Source organism: Chelonoidis abingdonii, chromosome 17 (assembly GCF_003597395.2).
Source record: "Chelonoidis abingdonii isolate Lonesome George chromosome 17, CheloAbing_2.0, whole genome shotgun sequence".
Lineage (NCBI taxonomy): Eukaryota > Metazoa > Chordata > Testudines > Testudinidae > Chelonoidis > Chelonoidis abingdonii.
This window is the reverse complement of record NC_133785.1, coordinates 15,945,053-15,963,508: the sequence shown is the minus strand read 5'-3', so window position 1 is coordinate 15,963,508 and position 18,456 is coordinate 15,945,053. Positions and strand designations below refer to the sequence as shown.

At 41.6% G+C, this 18,456-nt stretch overlaps 1 protein-coding gene across 1 annotated transcript in view; it reads left to right on the top strand.

Annotated features, from left to right (window-relative positions):
- ASB14 (ankyrin repeat and SOCS box containing 14) overlaps positions 1-17,982 on the top strand; it is a 27,977-nt gene extending 9,995 nt beyond the window's left edge. Inside the window, exons 4-10 of the mRNA XM_032798838.2 lie at positions 845-976; positions 1,077-1,235; positions 3,187-3,432; positions 6,244-6,415; positions 7,926-8,469; positions 15,356-15,509; positions 16,630-17,982. Of these exons, the coding sequence (XP_032654729.1) occupies positions 845-976; positions 1,077-1,235; positions 3,187-3,432; positions 6,244-6,415; positions 7,926-8,469; positions 15,356-15,509; positions 16,630-16,808 (1,586 nt within the window). The 3' untranslated portion in view covers positions 16,809-17,982. The remainder of the gene's footprint in view (positions 1-844; positions 977-1,076; positions 1,236-3,186; positions 3,433-6,243; positions 6,416-7,925; positions 8,470-15,355; positions 15,510-16,629) is intronic.
- Positions 17,983-18,456: the final 474 nt, after the last annotated feature.

The window sequence follows — 18,456 nt, the reverse complement described above, 5'->3', positions numbered from 1 at the left end:
CCTGAAATCGACGGTAGCTTTGGACCATGGACGCACACAATCGATTTAATGATCCTAGTGTGGACGCGCTAAACCGATTTTATAATATCTGTTTTATAAAATCGGTTTAAGCAAATCCGAATTAATCCTGTAGTGTAGACGTAGCCTCACTTTCTAAGAACTGAACGCCCAGAATGATGTTTTTTTGGACACTGTGTTACTGGAGATTCCATCTTTCAGATGAGATGCAAAATTGAAGACCAGACCACTTATGATCAGTAAAAGATTCTGTGGCATTTTTAGCAAGAGTAGAGATAGTAAAAGTAGCTTTTGTATGTTACTCAAATTCTAGCTTAATTTTATTCTGCATAGCTGAAAATTCGTATATAGTTTCAGTTGGACGAGTATTAACTTCATGTTGCAAACTCTTGCATAGAGTTCCTTTGAGCTGTTCAGTAGCTGTCATGTTCTATATCAGAGGCAGCTGAATTTCAAATATTTATACTATTTATTTATTATTTGTATTTTTATACTATTTATTTACTGCTTGTATTATTGTAGCATAGGCAGCCTAATTAAGCATGGATTATGAGCATATAATGAGCTGATATATGCAGCTTCTGAAATGCTTTTGGAGGATTCCTCGAGAGAAAATGAGCCCAATAAATGACTATCATTAGCTCTACAGTCATTTAAATCAAACTTTGGTAAAAAATTGTTTTGAGAACCAAAGTTGCCAGTTCTGGCTGTAGTAATGGGGTTGGTGATATTCAAAATATTCCTTGATGTAAGTGGAGTCAAGATTTCAATTGTCTTGAAATTTCTGTTTTATGCTAAGTAGCGTGATATGATTCTGATTCTGCAGGCCAAGAAGCAGTCTTGCTGAAGTTGATGAGGCACTGTTCAGCTTTTAAGGAAGCTGACCAGCGAGGCTGGCTTCCTTTGCATGAAGCTGCAGCACAATTAAACAAGAACATCCTAGAAATAACTCTGAAGGGTAAAGAGCATTCTGTGCTCCTCGTTTGAAAGTTTTACTATGTCAGTTTTGTTGATTAGTTCCATTCTCAATGTGTGCTGTTCTCCTGGGTATCTTTCAGCTTCAGACCCCATTGTGTGGGAGCAGACCAGTCTGAAAGGGGAAACTCCTCTCTTTGTAGCAGTAGACAAATGTCTCTTAGACAATGTTCACTTTCTCCTACTCAATGGCTGCAATCCTAATGTTAAGAATGAAGAAGGAGATTCTTCTTTAGTTATAGGTAAATCAAATAATTTTTAAGGTGGGGGGAAATTCTATTCATGTCTTTCATTGCATGAAAAATTTGTTTTGTATCTTGACTGTAAAGTATGTAAAACTTTCAGTTTCCAGAATTTTATATATTTCCATTGGCCATGAGAAAGACAGAGGAACACTTTGTCATTTACTTTTCTTTCCAGTTGGTATCAATGCTTTTACTAAATCCCAATCCATTCTAAGGACTAACACCCACAAAAGACCATTAATCCAGTTGAGGACCTGCCTATATTATTAAACAAATTTCCTCAGACAGGTATGATTGTAGTGTAGATGAGCCATAACTAAATGCCATATTATGGATGGTGAATCAGTTCAGATAAAATAAGAATCTGCACAATCTTTCCCTCAAAACTTGAACCATGCCTTTTTTTCCCCAAGTTCAAAGAAAGTTTAGTTAACTTTTTTCAGAATCCCTCGTTTGTGCTTGCTTTTGTACTTCCTGGGGCTGGCCAGGATTGGAAAATGAAGCACCAGCGTATTGTGAGAGAGTCTGTTTTTGAAAGATTTTTACCCCTTTGGAGGTCTGAAAGTATCTCATAACTTTGGAGATTAACCACCTCACTTCTGCTAATGATGAACAATGATACTTTTAACTTAGCTGGCAAAGATATTGACTCCCCACCAACTGGAGACTGAAATAACTGAGCTCTAGTAGCCAAGAAGTCCCTGATTTGCAGAAAATCACCTGACATCACCAAATAGCCCTGATGCCAGAAGAGAGGAAGTATCTATTAGAAGATACTTCCCAAGTTATTTCAGTCTCCAGTTGGTGGAGAGTCAATATCTTTGCCATCTAAGTAAAAAGTTTAAAAAATGGAGTAGGCTACAAAGTCCTATGGGAATTTCTAGGTCCACACCAGCATATGGGATGTTGTGGACTCTTGCTCCAATGTGCAATGAGCTGTCCCTTGCAGAATCACAACAAAGCTAACTTCTGCAGGATCTCCAGTGCCGGGGATTGCCCAGGCTGCCAAGCTCTCACATGCAAAGCAGACCCTGCAACTGCTTCTTACCTCCCATAAAGGGTTGATAGAGGTAAAATTTTAAAAAGGGAAAACAAAAAGTTGAGAATTTCTTTCTCAAAGACTCCCTCAAAAGCAAGGAGGTTTAGATGACCTTCCTCTTCTCGAGGCACTCTACATGGCAAGAGTTCAGCGATCTAGGTGGAACAAGACAGGTCCTCCCCTCGAAAAGGATTCATGTTGCCTTCTTCTGACTCGATCCTAGCTACCACAAACAAGCAAGGACCCTGCTGCAGGAGTGCTGGAACAGTTTGTATAGTGGTGATCCCAAGAGCCATTGAACCAAACTGTAAAGCCTGTATAAGATGGAAACTACTTCAAGTCAGGGGGTGCCGCACCCCAGCACCCCTACTGCCAGCACCTATGCCCTGCTGTCTTAACCTTAGAAGGGTGCTATGAATTTCTTAAGTGTGCTCAGAAATTCACATTGTTGGAGTGGTGATTTTCCTGCACAAGGGCCAAGAAACGAGAAAAGCCATATAGACAGGGAACTTGCTTTCAAAGCCAACTACACTAGAAAGTCAGTTGCATGCTTGGCTGAGAAGGTGTACACCTCTCTAATGCAGCCACCTGTGTTACATGTTCTCTGCTGTTTAACCTGTAGTATTTGGAGACTGTAACATATCAGATACTGCCTCATTTGGTAAAAGTGCTGCAGGCACCTGTGGGGCACTAATCTCTCTCTTCTATATAACATTGCTCTGAGTTTTAATGGTATAGAAGATCACAGAGAGAAATATTCCCCATCTATTAATTCTCTTTCTTAGATATCTCTGAGTATAAATAGAACAGCTGAAAGCAGAGTAGAGGCTCTCCTGGGCAGTTGCACAGCAGAAACAATAGTGTATAATAATGTTTTAAATAGCTGATGTTTCACCTATTATCTTACAGCAATTAAACACGATTTATATGAAATTGCCTCCCTGCTGATAAGGTTTGGAGCAAATGTAAACTTGCAGGGTGTCAGTAAGAGGACAGCTTTACATGAAGCAGCCAGACTAGGCAGGAAAGATATCGTGAACCTTCTGCTTTGCTCTGGAGCAGATCCTGATCCCCGCAGTGCATATGGGCTCACTCCCCTAGCGCTGGCTGCACAGATTGGGCATACAGAAATTATGGAAATTTTACTGCGAAAAGGTGAGAATTTATATACAATTTTTTAATAGTTTATGTTGATTTAATAACTGGTGATTGTCAGAAAGATCCTACAGAGTTCTTATTCTTTAGACTAGACAAGGGGTTGAAATTGCATAGCCATGTGTGTTAGCAGAAAATTCATGATTTCAAAATGTGAGTAAATTAATCCCCCTCCCATTGAGGGCATGAATAATTGTCTGTGTGGTGGCAAAGTAGAACTGCTAGCTCCCCTGTTAGTACAATATTACCATACCAAAATAAGGTTTTGAATGGAAATGGAAACCTTGTGACACTCTTACTACTAACATAGTGGACAGGTATTAATATATACAACCTAGTATATAAATTGATAGTTTTATGTAGAGTGTTTTAGAGTGAATTACACCAGTCACTTTGTATATTCACGTTAGCACATAGGAATGACTTTTTCTGCACGGTATCCTGTTTTTGTTTGCTCACTACAGTACATCTTTAATCACCTGAAGAACTTAACTCTTACAAAATACAGGACAAGCACAGCAGTTAAGAATTGTTGGTATCATTACATAATCTACTAAATTTCAATATTTTTCTAAGATGTCCATATTACATTATCTTTTCAAATCATTTAAAGTCTTTCAAAAGATTTGTGGTTAGAATATTATTAAACTAATCCTCATATGACATGCCTTTTACACATAGCACAGATAACATTTGTTACTAAAGGGATACCTCCAACTAAAGGAGTTTTGTGACCAAGCAACATAAATGCATAAACACAGCACAATGGAATTTTTTAAATATATCCCTTCCCAAAGAGAACTGTAGGCTAAATCTACCAGGCCTTTGTTTACTGTTACAGAGAGCATGTTCATTATGAGTTTTCAGTCTTCAGCTAACACTTCATCCTGTACTGTGGCCTAGACACTATTAAATTGAAGATGGGTGAAGAGAAGATAATTGCATTTCCTTTTCCTCTTGATTGCCATTAACTTTGCCATGAAAAAAAAAGTAAATGCCATGTTAATGACCACTTCACTTTGAATGGTCCCTGGCAATATTTATACTAAACAATCTGTTCCATCTTGTATTTAGCTGTAGCACTCTGATTACCTTTCCCAGACCTGAAGAAGAGTTCTGTGTAGGCTCAACAGCTTATCTCGCTCACCAACAGAAATTGGTCCAATAAAAGATATTATTTCACCCACCTTGTCACTTTAAACACCAAGATTTTGTTGTTAAGATAGTAACTTTTGTTTCTCCTTCATAATGTTGTTTCTGCAGATCTACACTGTAAAAGCCTGTCTCTGGCTTTGTCTACTTGAGAATATGTTATATGTTGTAGTATTTACACTGAACCACTACTACAGAGGTTGAACCATTACTGACTGACATATGACTTGTGTTTGTATATACCAGGGATCGGCAATCTTTGGCACGTGGCCCATCAGGAAAATCCGCTGATGGGCTGGGACAGTTTGTTTACCTGCAGCATCTGCAGGTTCGGCCAATCGCAGCTGCCACTGGCCGCCGTTCACCATTTCCTGGTATACACCGACCACAAAGTTGTGGTCAGCTTTGTATCAGCTAATGAAAGCATTTCCAATCATGCTTAAATAAAATAGTATTTACTCATATAGACAAGCCATCTCTGGAAGGGAGTGAGACACTTTGGAGTGGAGGATTTTATCCCCCTTCGTTCTGTAATAAAGGGGGATGCATGCAGTCCCCCACACTCAAATTGCCTTGAAATGGATTCCATCAGCATGTGACAGGGCATACATGATCACAGTGTGGATCTGCAGAGGCAGGGAGTTGTAGGGGGAAGAGGCCAGCAGAAGCTCTCTGTGAATGAGGGGGAGCAAGGGTACCTACTGAGACTCAGTGATGAGGGTGGAGGGGTGAGGGATCAGTTCCAAACTGTGAAAGACATCTTTGCAGTTCCTGATGCCCTGTGCACTGAACACCCTCTCTGTCCCGGCCTATGCGCTGGTGCCCTGTCTCCCAGCCCACCCTGGCACATGTGGCCCTGGGCCGGGTGCCTCTGCTGGGACCTGCAGTGGCTGGAAGGTGAGGAGAGAAGAGCTGTTCCTGCTGGCTCCCCAGCAGCAGGCCTGATCTCCTGCACTGCAACAGTCACTCCAGCTTTTCCTCTGGATCTTGGTCTTCCCACTGCCTCCGATCCCTATGCGAGCCAGGTCCCACTCTCACCTTTACAAGACACAGTGGGGGAGGGCGAGTGGAAGCATACCCTAAGTCTCCCTCCCCAATATTTCCATTGCAGTGGCAATCCTCCCTCCCTCAAGTTCCTCAGCCCCTGGCAGAGGCAATATATTCAAAAAATAATATTTGGTAAGTGAGCCTTTTTCAGTTTATAACCTCCATGTCTTTCTGTTGTAATGAAATGTATCTCACTCCTTTTCAGGTCTCTGTTCTATTACTTTGTACAGTTTAAATTTACCCTTACATATATTTGTTCTCTGCTGAATTAATTGCAGTGTATTTAGTCCAGAAAACAACTACTCATGCAACAGAATAACATGCAATGCAATCTTCTAATTATGGTGTTTCCTTATTATGAAGATTTATATTACAATAATCCCCAAAGAGATTGGGGCCTTACTGCACTAGGCAATGTACAAACACGTAGGAAGTCAAGGATGCTACCTCAAAGGATTTATAGTGAGCGAAAACACTGGCTATTGCTCTAACATTTATGTTTCATGAAGAGTAGAAATCACAGTTCTGAGCCAATTGGGGAGTTAGAGACACTAATTGTTACTGGATATTTACAGAAGCTGCTATGAAAACCCTTGTTCCTTCTTTCCATAGGTGCTGATGTCCTTTCGCAAGCAGCTGATTGTGCTTCCATATTATTTGAAGCTGTTGGAGGAGGAAATCCAGATTCACTCTCTCTTTTACTAGAATATGGAGCTGATGCCAATGTGCCAAAACACACAGGTCACCTGCCTATCCACAGAGCTGCATACAGAGGACACTTTCTGTGAGTTGAAATGAAATAAATATTTGAAAAATAAGAATGAGTAATGACGAATAGGTTCTGCAAAATACATACATTTAAATACACTGCAGTTAAATACACTGCTTTTGTTTGTGTGTTTGGGTGGGTGGGGGGTCTCCCTTTGTCTTATAAGCATGAGTCTTCAGTGCCTGAATGTGTCAGGACAGCCCAGACAAGCTCTCCACTCGCTTTGTTTTGGGGGAAACATTTAACCCCTTACCTCTCCTCCTGCTTCCTTCATAAAAAAATGTATTGTTCTTTGACTGCTGGTCCCTATGCATAGTCACTGTGGGTGCACATGTGCTCTGTGCAGAACGACTGGAAATTCTTCAATCTCGGTGTCCATTTGGTCCGCACCTGAGCCACCTTGTGCTGTGAACTGAGGGCATAAGGAGTGACACAGAAACAACCACCACTCCAGTTCCTTTCCTACTGCTCACACTCTGGAGCGGAGCCCTCTTATGTCCACAGCCTTCTAGCTTCATCAATCCATTCTCTGTAAATAGTTGTATTGGGTTTTACTGGTTAGTTAGTAGATTCTTAAGTTATGGTTAGTTAGTAGAGATCAGGTTCCCACCCCTACCATTTTTATTCCTCCAGTGTTCGGGGCACTTATGCCCAAGGTCTCAGGCTTCAAGCCTTGCCGTCTCTGGCCTCCTGTCTTCCCAGTTAACAATCTGCAGGCGAGTTACCTCTACTGCCTTGGGGAATCTTACATCTTGTCAAAGTGTGAGATCTGCTACTCTGTCCCTGCTCCTATTGAGATCTAACTGGATGGTCAGGTGAGTTAGGCCAGAGCTGTTCCACATCCTCTCCTGATATACCCACAGAGAGCAGGACCAGTTTTAAAAACAATTGCACTCGGTGCTTTAAACACATTAAACTGTCACACATACCTGTGGAATAAGGATCGCCTTCATTTTACAGATTGGGAAACAGAAGCACTGGAAGTGTTGGGTTCTTACAGTCATACAACTATTCAGTGCCCAAGTCAGGAATAGAACTTGATGTCTTAGGTCCCAGGCCACAGCTTTTAGCTACTAGTAACACTGCATTGTGGTCAACAAAACAGGGGCTCTCCTACTTTCTGTAGGTTACAGAAGAGTGAGTGCTCTCTACAGAATTCTCCAAACTGATGGGATGGGGAATTTCTTCTCTAAGAGGTCATGATGTTATTAGCTAAAAAATGGGAAATGGAATGTTCCCGAAAGACAAAAGGGAAAGACATAATATCTGATGCTTAGTCCAGTAGTTTGGAAAGCTGTAGGCTTAATAGCAGGTTATCATGTAATTGTCAGAGGTTAAGGCCAGTGCAGTTGTGTAGTACGCCAGGGTACTCATTCGTTAGTAAATGAACAACACTGTAAGCAAAGCAGAACACAATTCTGTAACCCAGCTAAGATGCATGTACCAAAGACTGCAGCACAGAGAAGTTCAAAGGTTGGTACTAGAGAATATATAGATCTATATTCCTTCTTTTTTCTTTCTCCAGAGCTTTAAAGCAGCTAGTTTCAGTTACTGATTATGCTGCTATTAAGGAGAGTGGGATAAGTCCAGTTCACTCAGCAGCAGCAGGAGCACATCCTCAGTGCCTTGAGTTTCTCCTCAAATCTGGGTTTGATGCCAATTTCATGTTGCATGAGAGGGTTTGCAAAGGCTACGATGATCGGAGGAAATCAGCTTTATATTTTGCTGTCTCAAATGGGGATATTTGCTCAACTCAGCTGCTTCTGGATGCTGGAGCCCTGCCAAATCAAGACCCCATTAAGTGCCTCCAGCTAGCCTTGAGAATGGGCAACTATGAGCTAATCAATCTACTGCTTCAGCATGGGGCCAATGTAAATTACTTCTGCAGAGTGAATACGACGCATTTTCCCTCAGCTCTGCAGTATTCTCTAACAGATGAAATCATGTTAAGAATGTTACTGAATTATGGATACGATGTGTACCGCTGCTTTGATTGTCTTCATGGAGACAACATTCGTTCCCCCTATGCCTTTGAAGGATGGACTCCTTCTGTTATCAAAGACAACATGGTAAGTACTTAACTAGGAATTTTATGTCACTGTTTTGCTGCCACTATTCTTCTAGAAATTAAATAAATGTACTTGTTACTGATGTATTGTAATGAAATATAGTTTGCTAATATAGCATGTTTGGGATTAAAGTACTATACAGACTTTATATATAAAGGAAGTAGTAGACAGAGTTCTGAAGACAAGTTGTGGTGGTAAATTTGAATGTGAAACCTTGTTTATGATAACAAATTATTACAATAAAATAGTTTCAAAGGATCAAAGTCCAGACAATGTGAATTATGTGAACTGTATAAGTGAATGCCGGTCTGGCTACCATAAAAACAACTTTTATCCAGGAACTGACAGTATAGAGCAGACAAAAATATAGTTCACACCTGATGATCCAATATGCAGATTAAAAACAAATGTATGCAGAAAAGTCTATTTTAAACATGAATTACAAAGAAAATATATTCTTCTTTGAGTGATGGGCTCTGTGTATATTCCACTGGGGCTGTCCACACGCTCCAGGTGCCTGAGGCCAGAAGATTCTTGCTAGCAGTGTTGTCTGTCTGCACCCTTCTTCTCATGCTCCAAACGAAGGGCATAAGGGGATGGTGCGGATGGACTGCCTTTCCAGATGATTCCTGCAGCCCATGGCCTGAGGCAGAACTCTTGCTAGCTGTAGCATTAGTTAGCGCTCTTCTGCTTCTAGTTGTAATGATCTGCAAATAGGTATTAGTTTTTATACTTAGTGTAGTTTTAGGACTTGTCTACCACAAGGACACTTCAAAAGTTAATCTGAATGAATTAAAGGTATGAATTAAAAGTGGGTTAATGAAACTGCACTAAATCCGTGTGTGGAGATTCTCACTCAGAATTAGGAAGTGGTCTTATTTCATTTTAGCTTTGGGTTTTTCTACAATGAACATTTAGTTTGTGGCAAACCTGAGGTGTGACTCTACCCCAGGGGTCAGCAACCTTTCAGAAGTGGTGTGCCGAATCTTCATTTATTCACTCTGTTTTAAGGTTTCGCGTACCAGTAATACATTTTAATGTTTTTAGAAGGTCTCTTTCTATAAGTCTATAATATATAACTAAACTATTGTTGTATTTAAAGTAAATAAGGCTTTTAAAATGTTTAAGAAGCTTCATTTAAAATTAAATTAAAATGCAGAGTCCCCTGGACTGGTGGCCAGGATCCAGGCACTGTGAGTGCCACTGAAAACCAGCTCACGTGCTGCCTTCGGCACCCGTGCCATAGGTTGCCTACCCCTGCTCTACCCCATATTAGCCTGCTGCAGACTAACTGTCCGTGTAGATTCTGCTGATGCTCATTAACAGTTTGCTAGCTTGCTTTAATCTAGTCCATTTCAAAGAGGCCTAGATTAAAGTGAACTGGCAGACTGTTAATGCACATCAGCAAGATCCACATGAACAGTTAGGCCTTGCCTACACTGCCATTTTACAGCGCTGAAACTTTCTCGCTCAAGGGTGTGAAAAAACACACCCCTGAACAATGCTAGTTTGAATACTGTTAAGTGGCAGAGTAGAAAGTGCACCAGTGCTGGGAGTCGCGTTCCCAGCACTGGTAGCTACTCCCCTTGTGTGGGTGGGTTTTTTTTACAGCACTGGGAGAGCAACTAAACAGCCACATTAAAGCACTGCTGTGGCAGCGCTTTAACGTTGGTAGTGAAGACATACTCTTAGTCTGCAGCAAACTAATGCAGGATAGATTCAAACCCTCATTTGTTATGAACAAATTGTTCATGTAAACAAGTCCCAAATTCACTTTGGAAGTAAATTAAGCTAAAACGAATTAAGGCCACTTGAATTCTCAATGGGAGTGTCTATATAGGGGTTTAATGCAATTTAGTCCAGCTGTAATTCATACTTTTAGTTAATTCAGATGATCTTTCCTGAGTGTCTCTGTGTAGACAAGCCCTTACCGGTTTAGGGGGTCCTCTCCCTATTCAAATCACTCCTTCCTCCATAGTATGCTCAGGATCCCAAGATTCAAAAACTGTGCATCTTGTCCTCAGGCCTTTCCAGTCACTGATGACCACCCCAACTGTCTCTACTGCCTCAGGGAAGCCCACATCCCTTTGAAGTACAGTGTTTGCTAATCCTTTCATAGCCAAACCTGTCAAGCACATGAGTACAGACTTTGAAGATTCCTTATGGATTATGCTATGAGGCCCCAGCCTGATCCTGGCCTATCAGACCCCCCTGTACGTTGGGCAGAGGAACTAAGAAGTGCCTTCCAAGTATGGTGGTCTCTGGCTTTAGGACTGATAAGAGTAAATTGAAGGACTCTTCCAAAGAGGGACATGAAGAGGGTAGTAAACTCTTGCTGAGTAATGTGAAGGCCTCTTCTCTGATACCTTCCAAGTTGGGTGAGATTCTGTGCCTCAGCATGGAAATCTGAGGAGCTCACAAGAAGAACATTACCATTCTCCTGGCTCTGAAGGGCAAAACCACCCCGAAATAGATGCTAACTGTAGAAGCAGGACCATCCCTGGCACTGACTAGGGAAAAACAGTAGATGCCTCGTACACTGACGCTACTGATGCACTGTGAAAAGGAGTTGCCAGAACCAAAGACTGCAATGAGACTGATACCACTGGTGCCATGGAAAGAAAGAAGTCCCGTCCACTCTCTTGCGTCAGGGGATAGATAGCAATGTGCTCAGGGGCAGTATATCTACATGATGGACCCAGAATCCCTGATTCTTTTGGAACTGATTCTGACAAGGGAGATCCCTACACCATTGGTCCAGGGCATGCATGAAACAGAGTCACTCACCAGTATGATCTGCAAACTGGAACATAATAAGGCCCATAGAACCAGTTCCTCTCCAGCACAGGGGGAAAGAATTTTGTTCAAAATCATTCCCAAGAAGAGAGGAGGCTCGAGACCTATTCTGGGTATCAAGCAGCTGAACATTTTCATCTGTCGCGGGAGGTTCAGGATGGATATTTATGCTGCCTCCATAGTTCCTTCACCAAACAAGGGTAATTGGCTTGATTTAATTCACACATCTTGATTCAAAAGATGCTTATTTATACATAGACATCGCTCTGTGCACAGGAGATCCTGAGATTCACCATGGGCCTGGACCACTACCCCTACAGAGCGCTGCTCCGCTTTGGCCTCTCAACACTATTGGTAATGGCAGCCCACCTCTGCCACCAGGACTCATCAGCGTTCCCCTACGTCAATGATTGGTCACTCTCATCAAGTGGTACAGATGGCAACCATTTCTCTCCTCAGTCTCCTACACTAATTGGGGCTTCAAGTAAAAATAGAAACATCCATTTTAATTCCCACCTCACAGACTATAGACTTTATTGGGCCCACCCTGGACTTTTATCAGTGCTAAAGCATACCTACCTCATGTCTACAGTCAGTTCATGAGGGCTGCCACTATTTCCTACCCTTCATTCAGACTTTGCATATCCAAGTCACACCTGACAACAGAGTACTACATTGACAAGGGGGAGCAAGGTTCACTGCTCTTTGCATAGAAACAGTCAATCTGTAGAACAGGTGTATCTGCCACGAGATCACCCTCTCAGCAATGCACCTCCCAGGGGTATACCGCATGTTAGCAGACAGTCTCAGCAAGCATATCTCTAGGGATTATGAATGGGAGCTACATGAGTTGGTAGTACAGAACATATTTCAGCAGTGGGGTTCCTTATCTTGGAACCTCTTTGCATCTGAGAAAAACAGGAAATGTCTGACCTACTGCTCCAGAGGGGACATATTTCTAGTTCAGTGTTTGGGCCCACTGACATATGCCTTCCCACCCTTTCCCTTCTTACCTTGAGTTCTGAGGAATATTAAGTAAGAGGGAGCTTTGGTAATAATCTTTCTCCCAAGTGGCCAAGACAATTCTGGCTTGCCAGCATTCTCCAAATGCCAGCATGCCTATCTGTATCCAAGTCTTCCTGGACCTGTAGACCCAGGACAGAGACAAGCTCAAACATCCCAAGCCAGTATCCCTCCACCTAATAGCCTGGTATGTGAATGGATGACAAACCTAGAAAAGGCATGTTTGGAGGCAGTACAATCCATCCTTCTGATTCCACAGGGAAGTGCTACGCAGCAAAGTGGGAAATATTTTCCATCTGGTGCCAACACTGCCTGATAACCCCAGAGAGTTATCAAGATGATAATCCCTGCCATTTTGGACTATCTTCTCTCCTTAAAAACTTCAGGATTATATCTTCACTCCCTGCAGGTGCCCTTAGCAGATGTCAGCGCACCTTTCACCCATCTTGTTACTGTAGGCGTTCTAAAAGATCGTCAGAACCTGTCTTCCAAGAATGAAACTACCTTAGTATGGTAGTCCTAGGTGTAACCCTATCAGTATTAACAAAGGCTCTCTTTGAACATTTATCTTCATTCTCCTTAGTCCACCTGTCAATGAAGGTTGCCTTTCTAGTTGCCATCGCCTCATCTAGAAAAGAAGGTAAACAGGGGGCCCTTATGGCTGATCTGCCCTGAGATTATGCCCAAAATTCACCCCCAAAGTAATCTCGGCATTTCATCTAAAGCAGATTGCTCAGTTGCTCATTTTCATCCCCTAGCCAAATGCCACCAGTGAGGATGGAAAATTTGATTCTCTGGCTGTCCATCAAACTTTGGCATTCTACCTGCAAAGGACTAAATCCTTTAGGAGATCACCTAGGCCAGTGGTTTTCAAACTTTTTTTCTGGGGACCCAGTTGAAGAAAATTGTTGATGCCTGCGACCCAACAGAGCTGGGGATGAGGGGTTTGAAGTGTGGGAGGGGTTCAGGGTTGGGGCAGAGGGTTGGCGCGCAGGGATGATGGCTGTGGGGTGGGGCCAGGAAAGAGGGGGTTCAGGGTGTGGAGAGGGCTCAGGATGAGGCAGGGGATTGGGGCACAGACTTACCTCTGGCGGCTCCTGTTCAGCAGTGCAGCTGGGGTGCAGAGACAGGTTTCCCATCTGTCCTGGCACTGGGGACTGCGCTGTGCCCCAGAAGCGGCCAGCAACAGGTCCAGCTCTTAGGCAGAGGCATGCAAGTGGCTCCATATGGCTCTTACCCACAGACACCGCCTCCCAACCATTGGTTCCTGGCCAATGGAAGTCCAGAGCTGGTGCTCAGAGGTGAAGGGGGGCAGCACATGGAGCCCTGTGGCCCCCCTTGCCTAGAAGCTAGACCCGCTGCTGACTGCTTTTGTAGGCAGTAGCCTGGCTTAGCTGGGCAGCACCGCTGGCGGCACTCTTAACGTCCCCGTCGGTGGTGCTGATCAGAGCTGCTAGGGTCGCTGGGTCCTGAGCAAGGCAACACAATGCTGGGTCGTGACCTAAACTTTGAAAAACACTGTCTATATCCTTTATGAAATGTATTCAAGGGGAAGCAACCTCTTCTTAGAGACTTTCCAAATGGATTTTGGCCTGCATACTGCTTTGTTATAAGTTAATTGCAATTCCTCCCTGACAAGGTGTGATGGCCTAATCAACTAGTGTCCAGTCTGTATTGGTAACTTCACTTTGAGAAGGCCTTCTCTTGGAATTCTGTGAGATGCTGTTCACTCCTTCAGGAGCTCATTATGCCATGATGCAAACTGCTACCGCTGATGGATCCTTCAATAGGGCAGTCCTCCAACTGGTGGTAAGCAAGGGTCCTTGCATCCTCCTCCTCAATGAATACTGCTTGTGAGTCACCCACAGTGGAATACACATAGGGACTGTGTATACACATAGACATACATGGAATACATATAGGGGTCAGCACTTGGAGAAAAAAGAGAGGTTATTTACTCACAGTTTTTTGAGTTAAAGATGTGTAGTCTTTATGTATATTCCACTACCTGGCCTCCTTCCCCTCTGCTGTAGATCCTTATGTTAGGGGCGTTTGTAGTAAAAAGGCAAATGGAGAGGCAGTCAGTCCGCACCACTCCATATGCTCTCATTTCTGAGCACAAAGAGGAGAGGGATACAGGAATGGATCAACAGACATTTCTGGCAAGAATCTTTTGGTTTCAGGCACATGGAGCGCATGCACACCCAGGATGGAATACAGATAGGGACCATACAGCTAGAAAAAGTCTAGTACCTGTACAAGTTTTCTTTTTGCCCTTTACTGCTTATTTATAGTTTGTTTTATACTAGCAGTATTAGGGCTTTCTTTGCTGGAAGACTTTACAAAAAACAATATCATTTGAAATGGAATGCCACAAAGCTGTAGCCTGAGCTGCCACTCATCCAATAATTCCTCCTCTGGCCAAACATGTTATGATTTAGGATGGAGGAAGACCTGCAGCACAGGCAACTGCTTTATGGCAGTACAATACAATTCAGGCCTTGCAACAATCATGCCAAAGAAGGCCTCTAGCAAAGAGAACAAACCGTGTACTAGCAGTTTTTGATATTCAGGTTAAAAAACCACACATTTGAGGCAATCTGTATGAATTGTAAAGGACTAAAACAAATTTTTTTTTCTTGCTTCACAGTTCATTTTTACATTTTCAGTATAATACAAATGTAACGTCACACCTACAAGTGTGGGTGCACAGTTACAAGTGTATATGTGGTTCTAAACCCTTTTCCTTATTGTATTGTAACAAATGAATGCACTGATGTGCACGTTTTAAAGCCGCTGGTTGAATGTTCACTTCCATGTAACTTTCACAATGGCTTTAAGCTAGGGAGACTGAAAGCAACTAACCATCTGTTTTTCACATTCTGTTTGAAAACTTATGTGAAGCTTATTACAGCCAGTCCAACCTCTGAGTGATATAGCACTCCCCCCACCCCCGGCTTTTCTTTGGTAATTTCAAATTCCTGCAAAGGCATTTGAAAAGGGGAAATGAGTCACAGAAACGTTGAATGCTGTTCTCTTAAATGTGCTGTTTTTTTCCCTCTCTTAGTTCTGTGAAGTGATAACGCTGTTATGGCTGAAGCACGTAGCTGGGAAAGTAGTGCGAGTGATGCTAGATTATGTTGATCATGTTAGCATCTGCTGTAAGCTGAAAGCAGTTCTCAAGGAACAGACACTATGGCCAGAAATCAATTCCATTTTGAGTAAGTGTCAGATGTTTAGAATTTTGCATATTTCAGAACTCTAGACACCACCACTTTTTGGTTTGCTTATTTGCTATATCATCTTGGCATCATTGGACCAGATCTTCAAAGGTATTTAGGTGCCTAACTTTTATTGATTCAATGGAAGTTAGGCACCTACTTACCTTGGAGAATCTGAGCCAGCATTGCCTTGTCCTGCCCATCCTTATAACAAAAATCAATTAAACTTCAGACTGAAGTAAAATTTCCAAATACAGTAGGCCTTGGAAGTGTTTGCAATAAAAATGTTACTAAGTCAAATCTGTGAGAATGTGTATCATGTTGGGTGATTCGGGAGTTCCCTAATTACAAAGCAGCAGTAACATATACCTCCTGTAACTTAATTGAATGCATGCACATTGAGTCCAGAGAAATATATACTTATACTTCGTTTTATGTTGCTCAGCACTAAAAATTTTTCCATACATTATCACTGCTGCAATAAACTCAGGTCTTTATATAAAGTATCACTTAATATAGTATATAAATTGGCTGTTTCTTTCCCATTAGATTATTTTACTCTAGTCACATAGAGCTGTTAGTTCGTCTGGCTCTATCATTTCCCCTCCTAGTAACTGCACGTGCAGTTAAAAAAAAATAAAGGGGCAAGGATGATGGCTGTGCAAAAGTTAAAACACTCTAACCACTCATTGTAGTCTTTTTATTACTCTCCCACCTCTGTGCCTTAATGAGGCAACAGACAACCCCTTTATGCTTGAGGCCTAAATTACCCTCTACCAAACTTTTTCTTCAAACTTCAGTTAATTTATGTTTCAAGCTTAGATTCACAAAAACTAGGCTAATGCCTCAGTTGATTACACTTTCAAATGTTACGCTGATGTATTTGGTGATCACTTACAAAAGGCCAGATCTTGAAACCCTCACACATGTTGGGTAGTTGCTTACTTCTAGGAAGCACCCGTGATTTTAATGTGTGTTCAGAATTAACATACTATACAACAAGTGTTAAGGAATCAAAATCTGGACCAAAGTTTCTCAAATGTTGCTTGAGGCTATTATGCAAAAGTGAAGCTGTTTCTTGTTTGATTAGTAACAGTCAGTCTCTTTTTTTTTTTTAAAGCAAATCCACGTTCTTTGAAACATCTTTGTCGTCTGAAGATTCGGAAATGCATGGGTCATTTGCGTCTGCGTTGTCCTGTCTTCATGACATTCCTTCCGCTGCCCATTCGTTTGAAAGAATATATACTGTACAAAGAATATGATCTTTATGGGCAAGGAAACTGGATAGGAACCCACTAATCTAACTGCATAGCCCTATATTTTGGAGAGTATGCAAATGGACAAAGACTGTACTGCTTGCAATTCTTTTGCTCTACTGTGATTTTAGCTTCTAAAAACCAACAAATCGCTTTGCTGAAAAAATTTCTGGATACAAATAAAAAAAGTAGAGTACAGAATAAGTATTGGAAACCCAACATGTAGCCCCCATAGCAGAAAACGCATCCAGCTAATGGTAATAATATTTTAAAGTTATCTAGCATCCATGTTTAGGTCAGCATTTTCAAACAACATATGGAATGGGACGTGTCCTTCAAGATATGTGGGTCAGATTGTAACCAGGAGTTCAAATTCTTCCCCAAACTTCTTTGGGCTGCAACTCTTGTTACACTTATACATCCTGCTTCTGCTTGTCCTAACAACCTACATTGGGAGATTTCAGTTTCTGACTAGAATCAGAGAGAGGCAGGGGCTTTCCCCCCTGCTCCTACCCAGGAAGAGCTGGAAGGAAGATGAAGTTGTTTGACAAGCTTTTGACTTAAGGTTTGTTATTTCATCCAATTAGCCAGTCCCCAATTTCATGCAGTGAAATGGGGTTAATGGCCATAGAATTCTTGTTTTAAACAGAGCACCAGTATGTAGTGAAACATTCAGCGTTTGTTTTTTATTAGGTTATCTGCTTTCCTGTTAGATAGGGTAGTTCCAAATCTCATTTTGGAATTTAAGTGTCCTGTCACCATAGTAATTAAGTGCTGGTCTACATATAACCTGACCTAGAGCAATCTTATTTTTTCCTCTTAAAAGTTATAAGGACATCCACAGATCTTTGGAGTATATTTTCGACCAGCTCCCTCAACTTCCCACCTATTGCCATATTTTGGGGAGGAGTTTAAAGAGTATTGGTTGAATTTCACATGTGTGGCATTTGAGTACCATCCAATGTCAATGCAGAACTTGGAAGATGTAAAATGTGAATTATGATTAGGCCCCGTAGGTGATAAAATGGAGACTTTCCCTAATGGGACTTGAACATTTCAAAAGGGCACATTATTGGATACTGTCATAAGATCAGTCACTGCTGCATGAGAGGAAAAGACAATGCCATTATGCCCTGAATAATGCTTTGTATATACTTATGTATTAATTATGAATTTGCACTACAATACATGCAGTACATAGCTAAACATTTACAAATCCTTACATTTCTCAAAGCTAAGAACAGTTTCAAGTGTGCAAAATACTGCAGAAGAAACAGATATATAAAAATGAGCAGTTCAATAAACGTAACAGGCATTAATAGTATTTATTTTTTCATAATCAAGTTTATATTCAGGTAAGTATAGATTCTTTATTTATACATGCATCTGTATCACTTCAGTTACATAATTCAAAAGTCCATTTCCCCCTCAAAAATCTATAAACTTTATAAAATACAGATTGGACTAGTATCTTATGACTCATTGCTTCTTACAGGGTGCCTACTCAAGTACTGAACAAAACTAATAAGCAGGTGGGAAATACGCATTAGTAGCTGTATTAATGGGTCTGACACTATCAGGTTGTGCTGGTAAAACTTCTGTACCCATCAATTCTGTTCATTAACATAACCGCAGTTCTTTAGAAAGTGCTATGCACGCATGTGACAAAACAAACAAGATATGCATTAAAA